General features: G+C 49.4%; 1 protein-coding gene across 1 annotated transcript in view; it reads right to left on the bottom strand.

Annotated features, from left to right (window-relative positions):
* Positions 1–23074, bottom strand: part of LOC140716972 (serine/threonine-protein phosphatase 2A 65 kDa regulatory subunit A beta isoform-like) — a 74559-nt gene extending 51485 nt beyond the window's left edge. Inside the window, 3 exon segments of the mRNA XM_073030169.1 lie at positions 2727–2827; positions 2911–3001; positions 22933–23074. Of these exon segments, the coding sequence (XP_072886270.1) occupies positions 2727–2827; positions 2911–3001; positions 22933–23019 (279 nt within the window). The 5' untranslated portion in view covers positions 23020–23074.
* Between the last annotated feature and the right edge of the window lie 1807 nt (positions 23075–24881).

Here is a 24881-nt window from a genome sequence, read left to right as displayed (position 1 = left end):
GTGGATATGGAGAGGATGTTTCCTATGGTGGGGGAGTCTAGTACCAGAGGACACAGATAGAGTGGATGTGGAGAGGATGTTTCCTACATTGGGGGAGTCTAGGGCCAGAGGGCACAGATAGAGTGGGTGTGGAGAGGATGTTTCCTATAGTGGGGGGGGGGGTCTAGGACCAGAGGGCACAGATAGGGCGGGTGTGGAGAGGATGTTTCCTATAGTGGGGGAGTCTAGGACCATAGGACACAGATAGAGTGGGCGTGGAGAGGATGTTTCCTATAGTGGGGGAGTCTAGGACCAGAGGACACAGAGTGGATGTGGAGAGGATATTTCCTATAGTGGGGGAGTCTAGAACCAGAGGACACAGATAGAGTGGGTGTGGAGAGGATGTTTCCTATAGTGGGGGAGTCTAGGACCAGACGACACAGATAGAGTGGATGTGGAGAGGATGTTTCCTATAGTGGGGGAGTCTAGGACCATAGGACACAGATAGAGTGGGCGTGGAGAGGATGTTTCCTATAGTGGGGGAGTCTGGGACCAGAGGACACAGATAGAGCGGGTGTGGAGAGGATGTTTCCTATAGTGGGGGAGTCTAGGACCAGAGGACACAGAGTGGATGTGGAGAGGATATTTCCTATAGTGGGGGAAGTCTAGGACCAGAGGACACAGATAGAGTGGATGTGGACAGGATGTTTCCTATAGTGGGGGAGTCTAGGACCAGACGACACAGATAGAGTGGATGTGGAGAGGATGTTTCCTATAGTGGGGGGAGTCTAGGACCAGAGGGCACAGATAGAGTGGATGTGGAGAGGATGTTTCCTATAGTGGGGGAGTCTAGGACCACACGACACAGATAGAGTGGGTGTGGAGAGGATGTTTCCTATAGTGAGGGAGTCTAGGACCAGAGGACACAGATAGAGTGGGTGTGGAGAGGATGTTTCCTATAGTGGGGGAGTCTAGGACCAGAGGACACAGATAGAGTGGGTGTGGAGAGGATGTTTCCTATAGTGGGGGAGTCTAGGACCAGAGGACACAGATAGAGTGGGTGTGGAGAGGATGTTTCCTATAGTGGGGGAGTCTAGGACCAGAGGACACAGATAGAGTGGGTGTGGAGAGGATGTTTCCTATAGTGGGGGAGTCTGGGACCAGAGGACACATATAGAGTGGGTGTGGAGAGGATGTTTCCTATAGTGGGGGAGTCTAGGACCAGAGGACACAGATAGAGAAGGTGTGGAGAGGATGTTTCCTATAGTGGGGGAGTCTAGGACCAGAGGACACAGATAGAGTGGGTGTGGAGAGGATGTTTCCTATAGTGGGGGAGTCTAGGACCAGACGACACAGATAGAGTGGATGTGGAGAGGATGTTTCCTATAGTGGGGGGAGTCTAGGACCAGAGGGCACAGCCTCAGAATAGAGCAGGACATCCATTTAGACAGAAATGACGAGGAATTCCTTTAACCAGAGGTTGGCAAGTCTGTGGAATTCGTTGCCACAGGTGATTGTGGAGGCCGAGTCAATTTAAGGCAGAAGTTGACAGGTTCTTGATTGGCCAGGGCATGACGGGATACGGGGAGAAATCAGGAGACGGGGGCTGAGAGGGGAAAATTGATTGGCCATGATGAAAATGATGGACCAGACTGTTCCTTTTCTCTTATGGCCTATAATTTTAAAAGTGTACGCTGTGATAAGAGTTGTGACCTTCTCCTCATATCCCTTGACCCCGCTATCTATAAGAGCTCTATCTAACTCTCTCTTGAAAGCATCCAGAGAACTGGCCTCCACTGCCTTCTGGGGCAGAGCATTCCACAGATCCACCACTCTCTGGGTGAAAAAGTTTTTCCGCATCTCCGTTCTAAATGGCCTACCCCTTATTCTTAAACTGTGGCCTCTGGTTCTGGACTCCTCCCAACATCGGGAACATGTTTCCTGCCTCCAGCGTGTCCAATCCCTTAATAATCTTGTATGTCTCAATCAGATCCCCTCTCATCCTTCTAAATTCCAGTGTATACAAGCCCAGTCACTCCAATCTTTCAACATATGACAGTCCCGCCATTCCGGGAATTAACCTTGTGAACCTACGCTGCACTCCCTCAATGGCAAGGACGTCCTTCCTCAAATTTGGAGACCAAAACTGCACACAATACTCCAGGTGTGGTCTCACCAGGGCCCTGTACAGCTGCAGAAGGACCTCTTTGCTCCGAAACTCAACTCCCCTTGTTATGAAGGCCAACATGCCATTAGACAATAGACAGTAGGTGCAGGTGTAGGCCATTCGGCCCTTCTAGCCAGCACTGCCATTCACTGTGATCATGGCTGATCATCCACAATCAGTACCCCGTTCCTGCCCTCTCCCCATATCCCTTGACCCCGCTATCTGTAAGAGCTCTATCTAACTCTCTCTTGAATGCATCCAGAGAATTGGCCTCCACTGCCTTCTGGGGCAGAGCGTTCCACAGATCCACAACTCTCTGGGTGAAAAAGTTTTTCATCAACTCCGTTCTAAATGGCCTACCCCTTATTCTTAAACTGTGGCCTCTAGTTCTGGACTCACCCATCAGCGGGAACATGCTTCCTGCCTCCAGCGTGTCCAATCCCTTATAATCTTATATGTCTCAATCAGATCCCCTCTCATCCTAATAAATGAACCTTTATTAAGACAGTAACTCCGCTTCGATGGCATTAACCGCGTGACCGTCCTGTACAGTGCTTCGTAAATGTACGCCCGCTCTTACCAGCAAACAGTGAACGTACTCCGGTCCGCCAACGAGCACCGTGAAGCTCCCTAGCTGCTCCGCTAACGCCAGCAGCACCTCGTCTTCATCGTAAATGGTGTCTGCACCGAGACGAGAAATCAGCGGTAAGGCGACTGATTGTTCAAACCGAGGCAGCCCAAACCACGCGCAGCTTTGTACCTACCAGTCAGAAACGGGAGCAGCTCACTCCGGGTACGCTCGACCCCCAAGGCCAACGCAATTGTGGACAGTTTCTTTATGCTGTTCAACCGTAACTGCGGAAGAGGAAAGAAATGAAATTGATCAATGCCATCTAACCCTGAACAGAATTCTGGGGGGAAAAAAAGACATCTTTGCTTACAATATGCCAAAATGAAAAATGCACCACTAAGTGGCTCTTGTTAACAATTAAATGCAGATCATGGCCAACAGAACAGAAACCCAGAGCAGTAAGCATTATTTCCGGAGTAGAGTGAGGTCATTGTTGTGACAGAAAGATCAGATCTCACGATTTAGTAACTCTTGCTTGGGCGTGATTCGTTAGTACAGTACGGTAATAACACTGGGCACCACACAACATTATTCCTGTCAGCGCAAGTCCCGGGCCCCAAGCCCCGTCACTAAATGGTTTCTCTTTCTGCAGATGCCTGAGCCTCTGCTTTGGACACCCATTTCCAGTTAAGGTGGCCATTAGAGATTGGAGAAGGGATCTAGCAATACGGGTCCGTAATCCACTGAAAGTGGCGTCATGGGTAGATAAGGTCATGAAGAAAGCTTCATGCTTATCAATATTCCTTTCTGTCAACTTTTATGCTGGATATGGGGAGCTAGGTGTTGTAGAGAAAAACTGCACAGTGCTGGCCTTCTGGCCCACGTTGTTTACCTTTCAGTCCACGTCATGATTAATCAAATGCTTTTGTCCTGTAGAGAATTCTATCTGTCTTTTACTGTGAGCCTATTTAGGAGTTTCTTGAATGTCTTTGTTGTGTCTGCCTCCAGGACTACCCATGGCAGATCTTTCCACGTACCCACTGGTCTATGAAAAACATCTTTGGAAGTCTATTTTCCCTACAATTTCTAAAGTTTTAAAAATTAATTTACAACCTAACAAGTTGACAGTTTTATTTGGTACAGTCCCTCAACATATTCATGGTATTTCTCCATCAGACCAACATGTAATTGCATTTGTTACATTATTGGCCAGAAGGGCTATTCTGTTGAAACGGAAAGATGTTTCTGCTCCTACTTTGATACAATGGATCTCTCAGGTGATGCTATGCCTTAGTCCGGTGAAAATCAGAAGTCGAAATTTCGATCCTCGATTTGACTTTGAGAAAAGGTGGGGTCCATTCGCCCGCTACAATCATCTGATTTGAGTTAGTTAATATGGTTTCCTTCCGATTTTTCTTTAAGTGGATTTGAGTTGATTTTTTTAATGGAAGCTTGTGTGATGTATAGCTCCGGGGTTCTGCTCCCAATGGGGGTTTTCTTTCCCAGTTAGTAGGGGGTTTTATCCCCCTTCTTTTTCTTTCAAAAAAAAAATTCTTAACACTTTATTTTCCCTTATTATTATTATTGATATACTGCTAATTAGCTATTTGCTCATCTTCAATAATAATTAATAAAAAGATTTTAAAATGAAGGAAGCTTCTGGCCTTCATAAATCAGGGCGCTGAATGGAGGAGTTGGGATGTTACATTGGGACAGCAGCAAGACCTAATGTGGAGCATCGAGCGCAGTTTCCGCCGCCTAACTACACGAGAGATGCCAGTAAGGTTGAAAGAGTACAGAGAAAATTTACGAGGATGGTGCCAGGACTGGAGGGCTTGAGCCGTCAGGGAAGATTGAACAGGTCAGGACTTTATCCCTTGGAACACAGAAGATTGAGAGGAGATCTGACAGAGGTATACAAAATTCGGAGGGATCTAGGGTAAACGCAAGCTGACTTTTCCCGCTGAGGTTGGGTGGGTCTACAACCAGAGGCCGTGGTTTAAAGGGTGGGAGGTTTAAGGGGAACGTGAGGGGGGAATTTCTTCACTCGGAAGGTGGTGAGCTGCCAGCGCGAGGTGGCGGATGCGAGCTCGGTTGAATTGACTTTAATACCTTCATCCTTCACACAGACGAGTAAAAAACCTTCACGCTACGTCTCCGTCTAAATGTGCAATTTATAATAAGTAGTATGTGCAACAGGACAGTCAATATAACGTAGAAATACTGTTGTATCAGCATGAATCAATCTGTTTGATTTCAACGGTTTGGATAGGTACATGGATGGTAGGGCTATGGGCCAGGTGCAGTTTGATGGCAGTAGGCAGTTTAAATGGTTCGGCACAGATTAGATGGGCCGAAAGGCCTGTTTCTGGACTGTTCTTTTTTATGACTATATTATAGCTGATCAAATCTTGGCATTAACTCCACTTTGCGATGTTCCTTCCTCCTCAATTCCTACGTACACCAAATCAACAACGGAAGCCAAGAGCCTTAATTGATCTCTCTCTCTCTCTCATCTGTCCAAAGTCAAATCCAATTAACAAACCTTCCTTCGTCTGCAAGGTTTAGCTACTCACTGAGCAAGCCTCTCCCTTAATGTTATCAGTTATTAATAAATTTAATTGGGACAACTGTACACCCACTAACTTCCTTCACACAATGAAAAATCCAGGGAATTACATTTTCCAAATGCAAGTGGCCACGCTGATTCTCCTCCTTACAGATTTAGTCTTAACTCAACAAAATAAAAAGAGGTACAAAATTCCCCAGCTGTCAAACAACAAGGAATGAATCTTGTCGCGAAACAGGGTGGAAATTTGGGATTATGACTTCATAAACAAAAACAGAATGAGCTACAAAACGCCCCAGCTGTCGAACAACAAGGAATGAATCTTGTCACGAAATAGGATGGAAATTTGGGATGATCGCTTCATAAACTAGATTGACATCTGGGATACATCTAGCATAGCAAGTTGCAGTAATGGATGTAAAAAAAAATCACACCGTTAAGGACTTGGGGTGTGGAGCAAGATAATAACTTCAGCAACCTAGGTCTGAATATGGACTGGAGTTTAAATCCGAAATGCAGGTTCCTAGAATGGTGAACCACAGTTAATTGGAAGACCAGACAATGATGATTTAACATTAATTTTGAGTGTCTACAGAGCAGCTGTGAAAATTATATGTAATTCAAAGGCAGTAAGGTAGATACATTCTGAATACAGAATTGTCCTTTGATCTTTAACAATATAAAACGTCATGTGATGTGGGGTCGAAAAGGCCTCTTCCTCCAAAGCTTTCTCAATCTGCTGCCTGCTGCCTCTCATTTTGTCGGATGAAAGACTACTTCAGCTGCGTCTCTCCGTTAACTGCAGCACACACAAATGAGTCACGCGAACACGCTGAGGACATCTCATACCAATGGACTGGTCGAGAGTCACAAAAAGATCAGCCAATCGAACCTGGCTGTTCTCACTATCCAGACGAGGATGAAAGAGTAACGCACGCACCCCCCCTTCATTTCAGAATATTCTCCCAAGTGGCATATGACACCACTATCAGCACATCCCATTCATTCTACAGCAGACATTCATATTACGAGGTCAGATCCGGCGATGTTTAGCACCCCCAGGTTTTCACACTATGAAAACATAGAAATCTACCACAGGCCCTTCGGCCCACAACGTTGTGCCGACCCTGTAACCTACTCTAGAAACTGCCTGGAATTTCCCTACCACACAGCCCTCTATTTTTATAAGCTCCGTGTAACTATCCAAGAGGCTCTTGAAAGACCCTAATGTATCCGTCTCCACCACCGCCGCCGGGAGCCCATTCCACGCACCCACCACTCTCTGTGTGAAAAACTTACCCCTGACATCTCCTACTTCCAAATATCTTAAAACCACGCCCCCTTGTGTTAACCATTTCAGCCCCTGGGAAAAAGCCCCTGGCTATCCACACGATCAATGCCTCTCATCATCTTATACACCTCTATCAGGTCACCTCTCATCCTCCGTCGCTCCGAGGTGAAAAGGCCGAGTTCACTCAGCCTATTCTCATAAGGCATGCTCCCCAATCCAGGCGACATCCTTGTAAATCTCCCCTGCACCCTTTCTATGGTTTCCACATCCTTCCTGTAGTGAGGTGAACACTTTAAAGTTTATTTATTGATATACAGGGCAGAACAGCCCCTTCCTGCTCCACGAGCCGTCACCCATTTAAACCCCAGCCTGACCACAGGACAACTTACAACCGGTACGTCGATGGACTGTGGGAGGAGACCCACCGGATGTCGGGGAGAACGTACAAGCTCCTCTCAGGCAGGGGTGGGAATTGAACCTGGGTCGCCTGAACTGTATTAGCATTGTGCTAACCACTACGTACTGTGTTCAACGGCGCAGAATACCTCGACTTCCAAGCTTGGTGTTGTGAAAATGTGATACACTTACACTTCAGAGCTCAAACCAACAGATCCATAATGTGACGCACAATCCTTATCTTAAACTGGAAAGGGGTATTGCTGTAACTTCCAGAGCACCTCCCCAATGGAATCAATATTCATCCATTTAAAATGACGTAAATGCACCAACCTCACCAAACTGGTCCTCAACAGCACAAGATACAAAAAGCAGCCCCCGGAGCACAAGCTGCCCACGTATGCAAGGAGCAGGGGCAGGAGTCTGGCCTGTCGAACCTGCTCCACTGTTCGATAAGAACACAAGGAATAGGAACAGCAGTCGTCCACCCAGCCCGTCAATCCTGCTCCACCATTCAGTAAGAACAAATGGACCAGGGGCAGCAGCCCACACAAACTGCTGGTGGAACTCAGCAGGACAGGCAGCATCTATAGGGAGAAGTAGTCGGCGTTTCGGGCCGAGACCCTTCGTCAGGAACAGCAGTCGTCCACCCAGCTCGTCAAACTGACTCCACCATTCAATGAGAACACGAGGAACAGGAACAGCAGTCGTCCACCCAGCTCGTCAAACTGACTCCACCATTCAAAGAGAACACGAGGAACAGGAACAGCAGTCATCCACCCAGCTCGTCAAACTGACTCCACCATTCAAAGAGAACACGAGGAACAGCAACAGCAGTCGTCCACCCAGCTCGTCAAACTGACTCCACCATTCAAAGAGAACACGAGGAACAGGAACAGCAGTCGTCCACCCAGCTCGTCAAACTGACTCCACCATTCAATGAGAACACGAGGAACAGCAACAGCAGTCGTCCACCCAGCTCGTCAAACTGACTCCACCATTCAATGAGAACACGAGGAACAGCAACATCAGTCGTCCACCCAGCTCGTCAAACTGACTCCACCATTCAAAGAGAACACGAGGAACAGCAACAGCAGTCGTCCACCCAGCTCGTCAAACTGACTCCACCATTCAAAGAGAACACGAGGAACAGGAACAGCAGTCGTCCACCCAGCTCGTCAAACTGACTCCACCATTCAATGAGAACACGAGGAACAGCAACATCAGTCGTCCACCCAGCTCGTCAAACTGACTCCACCATTCAATGAGAACACGAGGAACAGCAACAGCAGTATTCCACCCAGCTCGTCAAACTGACTCCACCATTCAATGAGAACACGAGGAACAGGAACAGCAGTCGTCCACCCAGCTCGTCAAACTGACTCCACCATTCAATGAGAACACGAGGAACAGGAACAGAAGTCGTCCACCCAGCCCGTCAAACCTGCTCCACCATTCAGTAAGAACAAATGGACCAGGGGCAGCAGCCCACACAAACTGCTGGTGGAACTCAGCAGGCCAGGCAGCATCTATAGGGAGAAGTAGTCGGCGTTTCGGGCCGAGACCCTTCGACAGGAACAGCAGTCGTCCACCCAGCTCATCAAACTGACTCCACCATTCAATGAGAACACGAGGAACAGGAACAGCAGTTGTCCACCCAGCCTGTTCCGCCATTTAATAAGGACGTGAAGAATAGGAGAAGAGGTCGGTTACCTGGTCTGTTGAACCTGCTCGCTCCCTCATTCAGTAAGATCGTGAGAACTATGAGCAGGAGTTTGCTTTCTAGTCCATTGATCCTACCCCACCGTGGTTGATCGGACCGCAGACTCAGCTCCACCCACCTGCCTTTTCTTCACAATCCTCAATTTGCAAAAATCTAACTTGTGTCTTACCAGGAAGCCTCTATCGCTTCCCTGGGCAGAGAATTCCACAGATTGACTACTCTCCGGGAAAAGTAATTTCTATTCACCACCATCCCAATTCTATTCCCCTGAACCTTGAAATTATGTTCCCTGGTTCTAGCCTCACCTACCAGTGGAAACAACCTTCCTGCCTCTATCTTACATATCCGTTTCAAAATGTTATGTTTTTATTAAGATCTGCTCTTATTTTCTAAATTCAAGCAGATATAGTCTCAGGCAACTAAAAACCTCCTCACAGGCTAACCCTCACATCTCTCAAATTAACCTGGTGAACCTCCTGTAAAAGCAGTATATCTATCCTCAAGTTAGGAGACCAGAACTGCACACGGTACTCCCGATGCAGCTGCAGCGTAACCTCATCGCTCTCAACTTCAATCCCTCTAGAAATGAAGGACCAGCCCTTTGGCATGAACATCAAATTCTCCAACTTCCGGTAATTCCCTCCCTCCCCCTTCCCCCATCCCACCTCTACTCTGTCTCCTCTTCTAGCTGCCCATCACCTCTCTCTCTCTCTCTCTCTCTCTCTCTCCGTCTTGTTTTACGGCGGTTGGCACCCAGCTTAATGGTGCATTACCGCCTCCTTCTGTTCCGGAGTATGCGATGGACTCACATTCTAAATCCCTTCACCCAATCGCACACATACACATACCCTAACCTACACTTTATCCTCCCCATCCTAGTACCCTATTTCTGTTTATCCATCATATCCTATAAAAAACCCCTGTACCCCTTAAGCTAAAAATACCCTGACCTGTGTTCTGTCACCCATGCCCGGCAACCCTTTTAATGTGAATTCCTGCACCCCCAGTTCCCTTAGATTAATTCTCATCATCTCTCTCTGTATCCCATACTTCCTGCACCTCAGAACTACATGCTCTACTGACTCCTCTTCCTGACATTCCTCACACAGTCCTGTCTGGTGTTTCCCTATCAATTTCAATGTTTGGTTTAGTGCACAGTGCCCCAGCCTTAACCTAGTCCACACAATTTCCTCTCTTCTGTATCTACTTCCTACCCTAGTAACTGCAACACTTTTTTGTATTTGATATAAATGCCTCCCTTTCCCCTCCCTGTCCCATCTTTCTTGCCACATTTGGTTAATTTTCCCCCAGATTACACACTTAACCTCTGCTTTACTAATACTAATGTGCATTTCTATATTTTCTTTCTTTATTGCCCTCTTTGCCAACTCATCCACCCTTTCATTGCCCTTCACCCCTACATGAGCTGGAACCCATAGAAATTTAACCTGACCTCCCTGATTTGCAACTCTTGTGACTGACTGAAGGACTTCATGAAGTACATCTTGCCGGCTGTTTGAGGGAGAAGACCTTAAACTTGCTAGTACTGAAGAGGAATCTGAGCATATCAACGCTTTGACTAGTTCTTGCATTTGTACAGGGCCCTGGTGAGACCACACCTGGAGTATTGTGTACGGTTTTGGTCTCCAGGGTTAAGGAAGGACATCCTGGCTGTAGAGGAAGTGCAGCGTAGATTCACGAGGTTAATTCCTGGGATGTCTGGACTGTCTTACACAGAGAGGTTAGAGACTGGGCTTGTACACGCTGGAATTAAGGAGATTGAGAGGGGATCTGATTGAAACATATAAGATTATTAAGGGATTGGACAAGATAGAGGCAGGAAATATGTTCCAGATGCTGGGAGAGTCCAGTACCAGAGGGCATGGTTTGAGAATAAGGGGTAGGTCATTTAGGACAGAGTTAAGGAAAAACTTCTTCTCCCAGAGAATTGTGGGGGCCTGGAATGCACTGCCTCGGAAGGTAGTGGAGGCCAATTCTCTGGATGCTTTCAAGAAGGAGCTAGGTAGGTATCTTATGGATAGGGGAATCAAGGGATATGGGGACAAGGCAGGAACCGGGTATTGATAGGAATTGATCAGCCATGATCTCAAAATGGCGGTGCAGGCTCAAAGGGCCGAATGGTCTACTTCTGCACCTATTGTCTATTTAGTTTTCTCCACCCAACGCAACGCAACCAACACTGCCATCATCTCCACTGTATAAACCGCTAACTTATCAGATGTTCTTCTGCTGATTGCAATTGCTTTTGCTGGTATAGCCACCCCAAACCCTGTCACTCCTGTCTCAGGTTCCTTAGCACCATCTGTATAGACCTGAGTATAATCACTATACTTTTCCATCACATGACAGTTAAATGCACTTACCAAATCAGTTTTATACTTTCCTTTCCTTTTTACCTCTAACAAATGCCAGTCTACGTCAGGCCATACCAGCTTCCATGGAGCTACAACCGGATAAACTACTGAAGGACTCTGCCCATCACCTCTCATGATTCTGCCTTCTTCTACTACCCATACTGCTTTCCCTTTACATTCCTTCTTCACCTCTCCGGCCTATCGCCTCCCTGCCTCCCCTCGATCTTTCCTCCGATTGGTTTTTCGCCTGCACCCTCCCCCTCCCCCCACCTTCTTTATAGGGCCCCCGCCCCCTCCCTCTTCAGTCCTGACGAAGGGTCTCGGCCCGAAACGTTGGCCGCTCATTTCAACGGATGCTGCCCGACCTGCTGAGTTCACCCAGCTGTTTGTATGTGTTGATTTGACCACAGCATCTGCAGTGTACTTTGTGTTTAGGTTCCATCTGCCTTCTCGATAACCTGTTGGGACCCGCGAACCAGCCTTCACCCTTCACACACAATCACTCCCAGTTCCCTCCGCAAACTTTCACCGCTTAAGTAATGAACTGACCCAGTTCCCCTTCCAAAGTGGATAATCTCACACTTATCAATGCCGTACCCTCCCTCGCCCACTCGCTTAACCGATCTGTACCCCTCTGCAGGTGCTCCAGCTACACAACTCTGCACAATTTGCATTTCCACTTCGTGTCATCGGTAGACCTGGGCACACGATACCTGGTGCACCCCTTCTACTTGTGAACGGATATTTTCAACAATACCAACGCCGCTGACCCAGAGAAACACCCACTTAACCCAACTCCCTGCCTTCTACTGGTCAACCAATCCTCTATCCATGCTAATACTTTACCCGCAACTCCAGGTAACCATATCTTATGGGTGTGTTTATTTTCACACACAGCACCTTAATCTAATACCTTCTGGAAATCCATCAGTCACCTGTCCCCCTATATCCTTAGAGAACTCCAGGAAGTTCATCAAACACGTATGGCCCTTCATAAATCCCTGCCATGTCTGACTGACAGAACCACTTCTGACCAAATGCCTCGCTGTCCCCCCACCTCTTTCGGCATCCTGGGATGTACCTCGTCCAACCGTTTTAATGCCGCGGGCCAAAACCATTAAGCAAGGGACCCGTGGGCTCCAGGTTGGCGACCCCTCCTTTAGATCCACTCGTCTGCTCAACGTTACCTCTTCAGTCGACATTGATTGTTCTCACCTCCCATCACATCTATCGCATGTTAGATGTGCCCTCCGCCACGAAGACCGACACAAGATAATCGTTCCAGGCCTTAGCCTGATGTTAATTCCCCAAGGCACTTACAGTCACTTTAGTCCCCCTTTGTCGCTCTATAAATGATACAGGATCGGGGGATACAGATCCATGATACATTGAAAGTGGCAACACAGGTCATAATGAGAGCTCCTGGCACACCGGCCTTCAGTAATCAAAGTACTGAGTGCAGGAGATGGGATGTGATGTTGAAGTTGTACGAGATGTTGGTGGGGCCTCGCTGGGAGTATTGTCTGCAGTTTTGGTCACGTACCTAGCGGAAGGACGCAAATAAACTTGAAAGGGCACAGAGAAAATTTACAAGGGTGGTGCTGGGTCTGGAGGACCTGAGTTATAAGGAAAGACTGAACAGGTTAGGACTTCACTTCTTGGAACGTAGAAGATTGAGAGGTGATTTGATAGAGGTATGCAAAATTATGAGAGGTAAACGCAAACCAGGCTTTTTCCAGAGATTGGGTGGGACGAGAACCAGATATTGTGGGTTAAGGTGGATACTTCGCTGATCCCAAAGCAAATTACAATGTCGCAGTAGCATTACAAGTAAAAGAGATATACAAATATTAGAAGTAAGAAACAGTTTTTAAAAAAAGTTAGCTCAAGCAGTCTAACAGGAGGGGGTCATCACTTCCTCAGCCATTTTGATTCACTATAGAGCCTAATGGCCGAGAGTAAGAATTTGGAGCAGTGCAGCTGTCTCAGTCTGCTACTATAAACGCTCCTCTGTTCAGCCATGCAGAGGGCGGGAAACATTGCCCAGAATCGCCAGGATTTTCCGGAGGGTCCTCTGTTCCACCAGGGCCTCCAATGTGTCCGGTTTGACTCCTGTAACAGAGCCAGCCTTTCCAATCAGTTTATCGAGCCTGTCGGCATCACCCCGTGTCGATGCCATTGCCCCAGCTCACCACCGGGTGGAAGATTGTCCTGGTGACGACAGGCCGGTAGAACGTGTGAGGGAGAGGCCTGCACGCTCCAAAGGACCTCAGTCTCCTCGGGAAGTGGAGGTGACTCTGGCCCTTCTTGTACACAGCCTCTGTGTCGGTGCTCCACTCAAGTCTGTCGTCCAGGTCCCCCCACCACCCCCAGGAACTTGTAAGTCCTCACCACATCCACGTCCTCATCGTCAATAGTAACAGGGAGCAGTGCAGGCTTAGTCTTCCTAAAGTCCATCACCGTCTCCTTTGTCTGACTGATGTTGAGCTGCAGATGATTCAGCTTGCACCATTTGATGAAGTCCTCCACCAGGGCCCCGCCTTCATCCTCCCGAACTCCCTTTATACACCCAACTACTGCCGAGTCGTCAGAGAATTTCTGCAGATGACACGACTCAGTGTTGTATCTGAAGCCCTAGGTGTACAGGATAAACCGCAAGGGAGTCAATGAAGCCCCCCTGTGGCCATGTCTGACACACAGCTCCGAAGCTGCACAAACTGTGGTCCGTTATCCAGGATACAATGGAAGCGTAAACCTGCAATAAACGGAGCTTCTCCCCCAGGAATGAGGGCTGTACGCACTCGAGAAGTTAAAAAAACATGATCCTCAGTGCTGCCCTGCTCATCCAAATGGGAGTAGGCTCTGTCGAGAGGTAGACGAGTCCGACGTGCCCCCGGTAGGCAAACTGCAGGGGATCGAGATCCGGCCTGACCAGGGGTCAGAGGCGAGCCGGGACCAGCCTCTCTAGGGTCTTCGTGACGCGTGAGGTCAGGGCCGCAGGACGGTAGTCATTCAAGGCCCCTCGTGGGTACTGGGACCACACGTGATGTTTTCCCACACAGGCGGGACCCATTCCTTCCAGGCCGAGAATCAAGACTGAAAATGCGCTGGAGGACTCAGCAGCCCCTCTCAGGACCCTGGGGTTCACGCCACCCCGAGTTTCCCCAGAACCCTTCTCACCTGCTCGGTACTGAAAGGCGAAAAGCGAAGGGGAACATGAGAGGGAACCATCTCACCCAGAGGGTGGCGAGAGTGTGGAACGAGAGCTGCCCGCGAGCTCGATTTCAACGTTTGAGGAGTTTGGATGGGCACATGGGTGGCAGGGGTACACAGGGTTATGGTCCCGCTGCAGGTCGAGGGGAGTAGGCTGCATTAATGGCTCAACACAGACTAGATGGGCCAAAGGGCCCGATTGTATGCTGTGCTTTTCTATGACTCGATGAAAACTTGTACCGTCTCTTTTTATATTTTTGAGCTAGCTCTCTTCCACAGTCTGTCTTCCCTTTGCTTATTACATCTTAGTGGCTCTGGGCTGCTTTTTCAAAGTCTTCTTGGTTTTCCAGTGGGCGAGTCTGCATTCACGAGCTGTCAGTTTGACGCAATGCTATTAGCTGGTCGAAGTTATTTACAATCAGACCAGTTCAACGAGGAATGACTTTCCAATAAAATGAGGCTGCCCGTGTTTACATTACAGAGTGAATTCAGCAGGAAATCTAGCAGAAATCTGCATATGCAAATGAGAGTACTGACACGACGTTTGTACCTGACCCATAATAGTGTTCACCAAATAGGTCAGGGTCAGACTCCAACAAAATGGAAACAAGCCCCTGTGGCCAAAAAACACCCATGGCCGCTGAGACTCCCCTTCTACTCTGGTCCCGTATGCCCACATCCCTCTCAAACAAGACAAGTATCAAGCAGGTGGTAAGAGTGAAGGAATTGGAAGGAACTGCATAGCCACAACCTAAGCGAGGAGAAGAACCAGCTGTCAGCGGTGGGACATTGTATCAGGAAGTGCAGGAGACAGCAGAGGAAAGTCTGAGGTGAGAACCAGAGAAGCCTTCACGGTAGATGTCGAGATCAGAGAGCATGTTTTATATGGAGAGATTCACCGGGGTGATGTCGGGATCAGAGAGCATGTTTTATACGGAGATTCACCGGGGTGATGTCGGGATCAGAGAGCATGTTTTATATGGAGATTCACCAGGGTGATGTCTGGATCAGAGAGCATGTTTTATATGGAGATTCACCGGGGTGATGTCGGGATCAGAGAGCATGTTTTATATGGAGAGATTCACCGGGGTGATGTCGGGATCAGAGAGCATGTTTTATATGGAGAGATTCACCGGGGTGATGTCGGGATCAGAGAGCATGTTTTATATGGAGATTCACCGGGGTGATGTCGGGATCAGAGAGCATGTTTTATATGGAGATTCACCGGGGTGATGTCGGGATCAGAGAGCATGTTTTATATGGAGAGATTCACCGGGGTGATGTCGGGATCAGAGAGCATGTTTTATATGGAGAGATTCACCGGGGTGATGTCGGGATCAGAGAGCATGTTTTATATGGAGATTCACCGGGGTGATGTCGGGATCAGAGAGCATGTTTTATATGGAGAGATTCACCGGGGTGATGTCGGGATCAGAGAGCATGTTTTATATGGAGAGATTCACCGGGGTGATGTCGGGATCAGAGAGCATGTTTTATATGGAGATTCACCGGGGTGATGTCGGGATCAGAGAGCATGTTTTATATGGAGATTCACCGGGGTGATGTCGGGATCAGAGAGCATGTTTTATATGGAGAGATTCACCGGGGTGATGTCGGGATCAGAGAGCATGTTTTATATGGAGAGATTCACCAGGGTGATGTCGGGATCAGAGAGCATGTTTTATATGGAGATTCACCGGGGTGATGTCGGGATCAGAGAGCATGTTTTATATGGAGAGATTCACCGGGGTGATGTCGGGATCAGAGAGCATGTTTTATATGGAGATTCACCAGGGTGATGTCGGGATCAGAGAGCATGTTTCATATGGAGATTCACCGGGGTGATGTCGGGATCAGAGAGCATGTTTTATATGGAGATTCACCGGGGTGATGTCGGGATCAGAGAGCATGTTTCATATGGAGATTCACCGGGGTGATGTCGGGATCAGAGAGCATGTTTTATATGGAGATTCACCGGGGTGATGTCGGGATCAGAGAGCATGTTTTATATGGAGAGATTCACCGGGGTGATGTCGGGATCAGAGAGCATGTTTCATATGGAGATTCACCGGGGTGATGTCGGGATCAGAGAGCATGTTTCATATGGAGATTCACCGGGGTGATGTCGGGATCAGAGAGCATGTTTTATATGGAGAGATTCACCGGGGTGATGTCGGGATCAGAGAGCATGTTTTATATGGAGAGATTCACCGGGGTGATGTCGGGATCAGAGAGCATGTTTTATATGGAGATTCACCAGGGTGATGTCGGGGTCAGAGAGCATGTTTTATATGGAGATTCACCGAGGTGATGTCGGGATCAGAGAGCATGTTTTATATGGAGAGATTCACCAGGGTGATGTCGGGATCAGAGAGCATGTTTTATATGGAGAGATTCACCGGGGTGATGTCGGGATCAGAGAGCATGTTTTATATGGAGAGATTCACCAGGGTGATGTCGGGATCAGAGAGCCTGTTTTATATGGAGAGATTCACCGGGGTGATGTCGGGGTCAGAGAGCATGTTTTATATGGAGATTCACCGGGGTGATGTCGGGATCAGAGAGCATGTTTCATATGGAGATTCACCGGGGTGATGTCGGGATCAGAGAGCATGTTTTATATGGAGAGATTCACCGGGGTGATGTCGGGATCAGAGAGCATGTTTTATATGGAGATTCACCGGGGTGATGTCGGGATCAGAGAGCATGTTTTATATGGAGATTCACCGGGGTGATGTCGGGATCAGAGAGCATGTTTTATATGGAGATTCACCGGGGTGATGTCGGGATCAGAGAGCATATTGTATTAGGGAAGGTTGGCCAATCTTGTGCTGTTTACTGTGGAACAGCGGTTGCTGTCGGAAGACCTGACAGAAATTACGAGAGACATAGATAAGAGTAGACAGCCAATATCTTTCTCCTGATGTTGAAATTTCTAACAGCTGGACCGTGCACTTAAATTAATTATATGTCTTATTTTAAAGCATATAGTGGTGAGTGCCTGGAGCGTGCTGGTCTGGGAGACAGATACGCAGTGGCATTCACGAAGCTTTCAAGCATGCTGATGTGCAGGATATGGGCATTGTATATTAGTTCAGTTGGGTATTGGATTACTAATGAACGAGTATGGCTTAGGAGCTGAGGGACTTTAACGATAAGATGGAGATGAGGACAGTCAGACGTTAGTTCAACCTAATTTCTTCTCTTGATCTCTACTAACAATGTTCCTTCTAATTTGTAATCAGTGCACACAAAAATCTTGTGCTGTGTTATTTTTTTTTGCACAGTGACATGTGCGCCTGAATAATTTCTTCAATAAAAACATAGAAAACCTACAGCACAATACAGGCCCTTCAGCCCACAAAGCTGTGCCGAACATGTACTTACTTTAGAAATTACCTCAGGTTACCTACAGCCCTCTATTTTTCTAGCCAGGAGTCTCTTGAAAGACCCTATCGTATCCGCCTCCACCACTGTCGCCGGCAGCCCATTCCACGCACTCACCACTCCAAGTAAAAAACCTACCCCTGACATCTCCTCTGTAGCTACTTCTAAGCACCTTAAAACTGTGCCCTCTCGTGTTAGCCACTTCAGCTCTGGGAAAAAGCCTCTGACTATCCCCACGATCAATGCCTCTCGTCATCCTGTACACCTCTCATCCTCCGTCGCTCCGAGGAGAAAAGGCCGGGTTCACTCCAGCTATTCTCATAAGGCATGCTCCCCAATCCAGGCAACATCCTTGTAAATCTCCTCTGCACCCTTTCTATGGTTTCCACATCCTTCCTGTAGTGAGGCGACCAGAACTGAGCACAGTACTCCGAGTGGGGTCTGACCCAGCGTCCTATACAGCTGCAACATTACCCCTCGGCTCCTAAACTCAATCCCATGGTTGATGAAGGCCAATGCACCGTACGCCTTCTTAACCAGCGTAGTCAACGTCTATGGAAAAGAACGCGGTCGACGTTTCGGGCCAAAACCCCTTCGGCAGTCTCAGCCTGGAATGTGGACCGTGCTCTTTTCCATAGACGCTGCCTGGCCTGGGGGCGGGGGGCGTGGGTGTAGCACAGATTCCCAGCATCCGCAGATCTTCCAGAGGAAACACTGCCTACTGACGGTAAACTGTCCACAAGCTTTAGGCGAAGACAGGTTGGAAGTGGATTACACACCGTTGAACAACCCTGATCCTTACGGCGCAGCAGCCAGGGCGACCCTATTACAGCTCGGGGCGTTTCGGGGTTAAATTCCGGCGCCATTTGCAAAGGAGTCTCTGCAGGTTCTCCCCGTGGAACGTGTGGGGCTTCTACAGTCCGAAGCTGTACCAGGTAGGTTAATCGGTCATTAGGTCAGGGTTCATCGGGTCTGTCGGGGCTCTGAAACAGGAAGGACATACTCCGTGCTGTATCGCCGAGATGTACCGATTTTCTATCCCGCTGTGGAAACACACTGCAGGTGGATTCGGCAATTTCAGGGCACACCAAATCGGAAGCACCAGCTGACTAACCGGACGACACACAGGAAAAAAAAACCCAGTCGGGTGTCAAGTACAGAGATGGGAGGAAAATTCAAGGCCGCGTCAGCGAACTCCCGGCAGAGTGACCGGCTAGGACCCTAAACAGGAATGAACGACCGCCGAATAACGGTGTTCAAACTGTACAGGCCGACAACCATCCGGTTCTGGCCACTGGGAGCCAGCCGGCCAGCTCTCAGCTCACGCCTCAGGGGTCATTGATATGCGCTACCCATCATCTTAAAATATCACCCGCATCGATTAGAAAGGCTGGCTCTGTCACAGGAGTCAAGCTGGACACTCTGGAGAATGTGCTAGAACAAAGGACCCGACAGGAAGCCCTGACACACACAGGACTATTCTGACCGGCTTTCCGTTTCTTTCCAGGGAGCAGTTTTGAAAGGTCGCCTTACAATGCAGTAACGAATCGGCCTCGACGGGTCGGATGGCCGTAACTCCGCTCCTCCTCACCCATAACGAACTGGAATGCAGAGTACAGACGTGCAAAACGAACAGGGCTCACACTTTGCTTTGAATCTCTGAAGGTGGCGAGTGTTTGAAACAATTGTGGATATTTCAGCTTTACGCTGGCAAGCCTATGGGGTGGCGTGCTGGGGCAATGGCATCAACAGGGGTGAGGGCAGAGTTTAGCTAAAATGGCGCTAAACAGCGACTCCTTTGCTTGCGTCTTTGGAAACAGCTCTATTTCCATCTTTAATATCTCTATTTTTCCCTTGCCGGGTTCTTTTGAAGACCCTGACCCGGAGTCACATGCTGTCAAATTACCGGGTGAACGGGTAGTCTTTGGGGTGCCGCAAGTCTGTGTCTTTGCTGTTGCTTCGCTGCACGCTCCAGTGCTGGGTGGGGGGTGGTTTTTGCTGGTGGGGGGACGGGGAATTGTTGACTTGCTACTGCATACCCGAGGGGGGAGCTGGGGGTGGCTTTGGGGTTCTAACATTCTTTGGGGGCACTCCTCTGTTTCCAGGGATGGTTGCGAAGAAAAAGCATTTCGGGATGTGTATTGTATACATTTCTCTGACATTAAATGTACCTTTGAAACCTTTGATGCCAACAGGCTCGATAAACTGATTGGAAAGTCTGGCTCTGTTATAGGAGTAAAACTGGACACACTGGAGGCCGTGGTAGAACAAAGGACCCTCCGGAAAATCCTGGCAATTCCGGACGATGTTTCTCACCCTCTGCGTGCCACCTTGGCCGAACAGAGGGAGCACTTTCAGTAACAGACTGAGACAACTGCGCTGCTCCAAAAGAGCGATAAATGAGGTCATTCTTACCCTCGGCCGTTTCTATAATGAGTTAACCTATAGCCGGGGAGGGGGGGAGGAGGAGTGATGACCCTCCCCTCCTGTTAGACTGTTTGAGGTAATTTATTTTTTTTATTCTCTCTACGTCTCCTCTAATATCTGAACATCTGTGCGCTTGTAATGCTACTGTGACACTGTAATTTCTTTTGGGATCAGTAAAGTATCTGTCTATAGTAGCAAGGTGGTGATAGGATAGCTCCATAAATTACCGGCCCGTCCTGACCTGCGGTATCAAGGCATCTCAGGTGGTGACGAGGGGGCGTACAGGAGCGAGGCATACCAGCCAGTCGAGTGGTGCTGCAGCCACCACCTCAGATCCGATTGCGGACCTCAGAAAGGGTAAGACAAGGGAACGCAAACCGAGGGATCAGCAGTGGAGAGTTCCTGGGAGTCTGAGGATCTCTCCCGGGCCCCATATACCGATGCAGCTATATTTCACTTGGAGTTTGAGGAGATTTGGAATATCACCTAAAACACTCGCAAATCTCTACAGATGTACTATGGAGAGCATTCTGACTCACTGCATCACCACCTGGTATTGGGGGGGGGGGGGGGGGGGATTGCTACTGCACAGGATTGAAGTAAGCTGCAGAAATGTAAAATCAGTCAGCTCCATCATGGGTGTACCAGCCTCAGTAGCATCCAAGGCATCTTCAGGGAGCGGTGCCTCAGAAAGGCAGCGTCCATCATTAAGGACCCCCATCACCCAGGACTGGCTCCCTTCTCATTGCTACCGTCAGGAAGGACGTACAGAAGCCTGAAGTCACTGATTCAGCGACAGCTTCTTTCCCTCCGCCATCCAATTTCTGAACCGACACTGAAATGAAGAACACTGCCTCGCTACTTTTTTTTAAAATATGCTTTTTTGCACTACTTTTTACATTTTTTCTGTACTGTCGTGTATCACTGCAGCCACGCTAGCAGATTTCACGGCGTGCCGATGATACTAAACCCGATTCTGATGAGGAAAATGCCGAAAGATTACAGGATGACGGCGCTCAATCGCGTCAACAGCAGATGGCATCAAGAGGCAAGGATGCTGTTTGCGAACCAAACGAGAGGGCATCGAAGATTTCTACCAGGATACCGTCTGGTTAGAAGGCTTGTGCGTTAAGGAGGCTGGACAAACGTGGGCCGTTGTCCTGGACCGAGATCTCAGACCTCTCCCGGCTCCGAGTGTTCCTATCACCACCAAGATTACTCTGGCTTGAACCTCGACATCCTCTCTATCTGCTCTTTCAAGCCGGTATTTCTCCAGCTTCTCATACTCTTTCTTCCTGAGGTCACTGTCATTTGGGATTGCCAAATCTCTATTGCTTTCTCCTGTCCCTTGTCCGGTATTATTATGCCCGGTGGATCGGCCAGAACCTGCTTATCAGTCTGTATTTGGAGGTCCCACGGGATCTTAGCTCCGTCACTCTCCGCTACCTTCTCGGGTGTTTCCCATTTGGACTGGGGAGTGTCTGATCCACGCTCAGCGCAGATGTTCCTGCAGCTTGGTTGTACCGTTCAGTCTACGCTGTCCCTGCCTGCACATTGCCCCTGCTACAAGGTGCTGGACGGCTTCAGCACATCCCTTGCGCAGTCCGCACCCTTGGGTCTCGTCTGGCGTGACAAGACTCCTGCTCTATGGCCCTTGTGCTCAGCGCCTGTTCTTGTGCCGTCACGATACATAATGTACACACATTGCAACTTAGAGGTTTATTGTGTATTTTTCCGGGTTGTGGGTGTCGTCAGCTGAGCCGGCATTTATCCCTAGTTGCCCCTTGAGAAGGTGGTGATGAGCTGCCTTCTTGAACCACTTCAGTCCCTGAGTTGTGGGGACACCCACAGTGCTGTCCCAATTACCCAATTTCCCTCGGGATCAATAAAGTATGTCTGTCTGTCTGTCAGGGAGGGAATTCCGTGATTCTGACCCGGCGACAATGAAGGAACGGCGATATGTTTCCAAGTCAGGGTGGTGAGTGACTGGGAGGGGGATTTCCAAGTGGGGGTGTTCCCGGGGATCGGCTGTTCCCGTCCTTCTAGACGGTGGTGGCCCTGGGGTCTGGGAGGGGCTGCCTGAGGAACTTTGGTGTGTTGTCACAGTGCACCTCGTAGACAGTACACACTGCGGCAACTGTCCGTCGATGGTGGGGGGGGGGGGGGTCGGATGCTTCTGGAAGGGGTAACGATCAAGGGGGCTGTCTTGTACTGGATGGTGTCGAGCTTTCTGAGTGTTGATGGAGCTGCACTCATTCAGGCGAGGGGCGAGTCTTCCATCACACTCCTGACCTGAGGGGGGGAGTGGGGGTGTGTGTGTGTCTGTGATATATACACACATACATATGATTGTGTGTGTCATATATACACATACATAGAAATTTATATATATACACACACATATGTATATACACACGTGTACATTAATACATTGCAATGCAATTTATGTATTGCTATACACATAACCACACTGCAATTTATTTTTATGTAGTTATATTTACACACACACACACACATACTATCATTTATAGTTTTTGATATTTATGTTGCAGTCCACTGCAGCCGCAGAACGTCGTATTTCATACCAGGCAGTGATATTAAACCTGTCCCTGGCTCTGACCCACCCTCAAACCACGGCCCGGAGGATATTCCTCCCTCCTTCTCCCTCGGCCTCCGGGAACCCGCCCTGGGCCCCGGCTCGGCCTCACATACCCGGGCCCCCGGCGGCCCGGTCGGGCCGAGAGCGCAGAGGCCCGCCGCAACCCCGCCCAGAAGCGGCCGCCGGCCGCCGGCAGCCTCCCGACCCCCCGACCGCCGCCGCCGCCGCCGCTCACCTGCACGTCCTCGTTGCGCAGCTCGTCGATCAAGACGGCGATCGGGTACAGGGAGTCATCGCCGTCCGCCACCTCTGCCGCCGCCATCTTGCCCACTTCCTGCCCGCCCGGCGCACGAACGGGGCCGCCCGCGGCTCGCGGCAGGAGCGGAAGCCGCCTCAGCCAATCCGCGCCGTCCTGGCGCCGCGGCCCCACTGGAGCGCCGCCATGTTTGCTACTGGCATTCGGTGGGGTTTGGGGATGGCGGGCGGGAGGGAGGGCCGGACAAAGGCCGGGATTGCATTCGGTCTGAATGACTTCGGGATTTTAAATGAACCGCTTCTTTCTACGTGCGGAGTTTCTCAGGGCCGATGAGTGCCTTCTGCTCCCTCTCCGAGGTGACCAGTGATGGGGAGTAGGGTTAACAGGAGAATGCTGGTGATTTTTCTCCTGTCAGATTCCGCAGGCTGTTCATTCATTTTGGCTTTGACAAACCAGAGAAAGTCTGCAGATGCTGGAAATCCAGAGCGACAAACACACACACACACTCACTCTCACACACACACACACAGTCACACAAACACACACACACACACACACACACACTCACACACACACACATTCTCACACACACACACAGTCACACACACACACACTCACTCTCTCATACACACACACACATTCTCACACACACACACAGTCACACACACACACACACACTCACGCACTCTCACACACACACACACACTCACGCACACACATACACACAAACACACACTCACACACACACACTCACTCTCACACACACACACACACTCACTCTCACACACACGCACACTCCTGAGGGCATCCCAAAGCACCTCACGGTCAATGACTCTAACAGTGTGATACAAACGATCGGCCGGCTTCCGCCCCGGGAACGTGGTCGCCGCCGATCACGGTGTAGGTTGAGGATTAAAACGACCCTGACCAGGACACCGGTCTCTCTTGCCGCTGGATTCTTTTTTATCAGGAGAGATTTATTGCAGAAGCACTTGCCCTGAGCGGAGACTTCACTGTGTGCCCCTACCCCCCCCCGAACCAGCGAGGGTACGTAGGCGGTCTTGGTGCTGCTGTGGCCCGTCCACTTCCAAGGTTCGACGGGCCGTGCGTTCAGAGTCGCCGTCACCTTCCTTGAATCCGTCTGGCCGTTTCCCCCTCTGACCTCTCTCATCAACCAGGGGTTTTTCACCCACAGATCTGCCGCTCACTCGATGCAATTCTTGTTTTTTTCTCCCCTCCGGAAACCGCTGTGCCTGAAAGCCCCAGGAGATCGGCAGTTTCTGCGATACTCCGACCACCCCGTCTGGCACCGGCAACCATTCCACAGTCAAAGTCACTCTCATCCGCCCCCCCCCCCACCATCCTGATGTTTATTCTGAACAACTGAACCTCTTGACCGTGCCACGTGATTGGCCAATTAGATATTCGCTTTGAGCTGCGGCCACGTGATTGGCCGATTAGATATTCGCATTGAGCTGCGGCCACGTGATTGGCCGATTAGATATTCGCATTGAGCTGCGGCCACGTGATTGGCCGATTAGATATTCGCATTGAGCTGCGGCCACGTGATTGGCCGATTAGATATTCGCATTGAGGTGAGGCCACGTGATTGGCCGATTAGATATTCGCATTGACCAGCAAGTGTACAGCCGCACCTGATGGTGTGGCCAAGGAGCGTATCTGGCGACTCTTTGCCTCGTTGTTTCACGCCCCTGTTACATTTTGCTATCTAGTCGTGCGTGCATTTCAACAGCTCGTTGTCCTCTTTGCTCTCTCTTAGATCCCGTTCACAGTTACTACTCTATAGACTTGCCGAGTATGCCCACAAGGAAAGTGTAACTCGGGGTCGGATGTGGCGATGTTAACACACTCTGATGATAAAAATGTGTACGCACTCTGGGCTGGAGGGCCTGTACTGGGTTGGAGGA

The sequence above is a fragment of the Hemitrygon akajei genome, chromosome 26 (assembly GCF_048418815.1).
Source record: "Hemitrygon akajei chromosome 26, sHemAka1.3, whole genome shotgun sequence".
NCBI lineage: Eukaryota > Metazoa > Chordata > Chondrichthyes > Myliobatiformes > Dasyatidae > Hemitrygon > Hemitrygon akajei.
The sequence above is the reverse complement of the archived record's forward strand: the minus strand, read 5'-3'. Positions and strand labels throughout refer to the sequence as shown.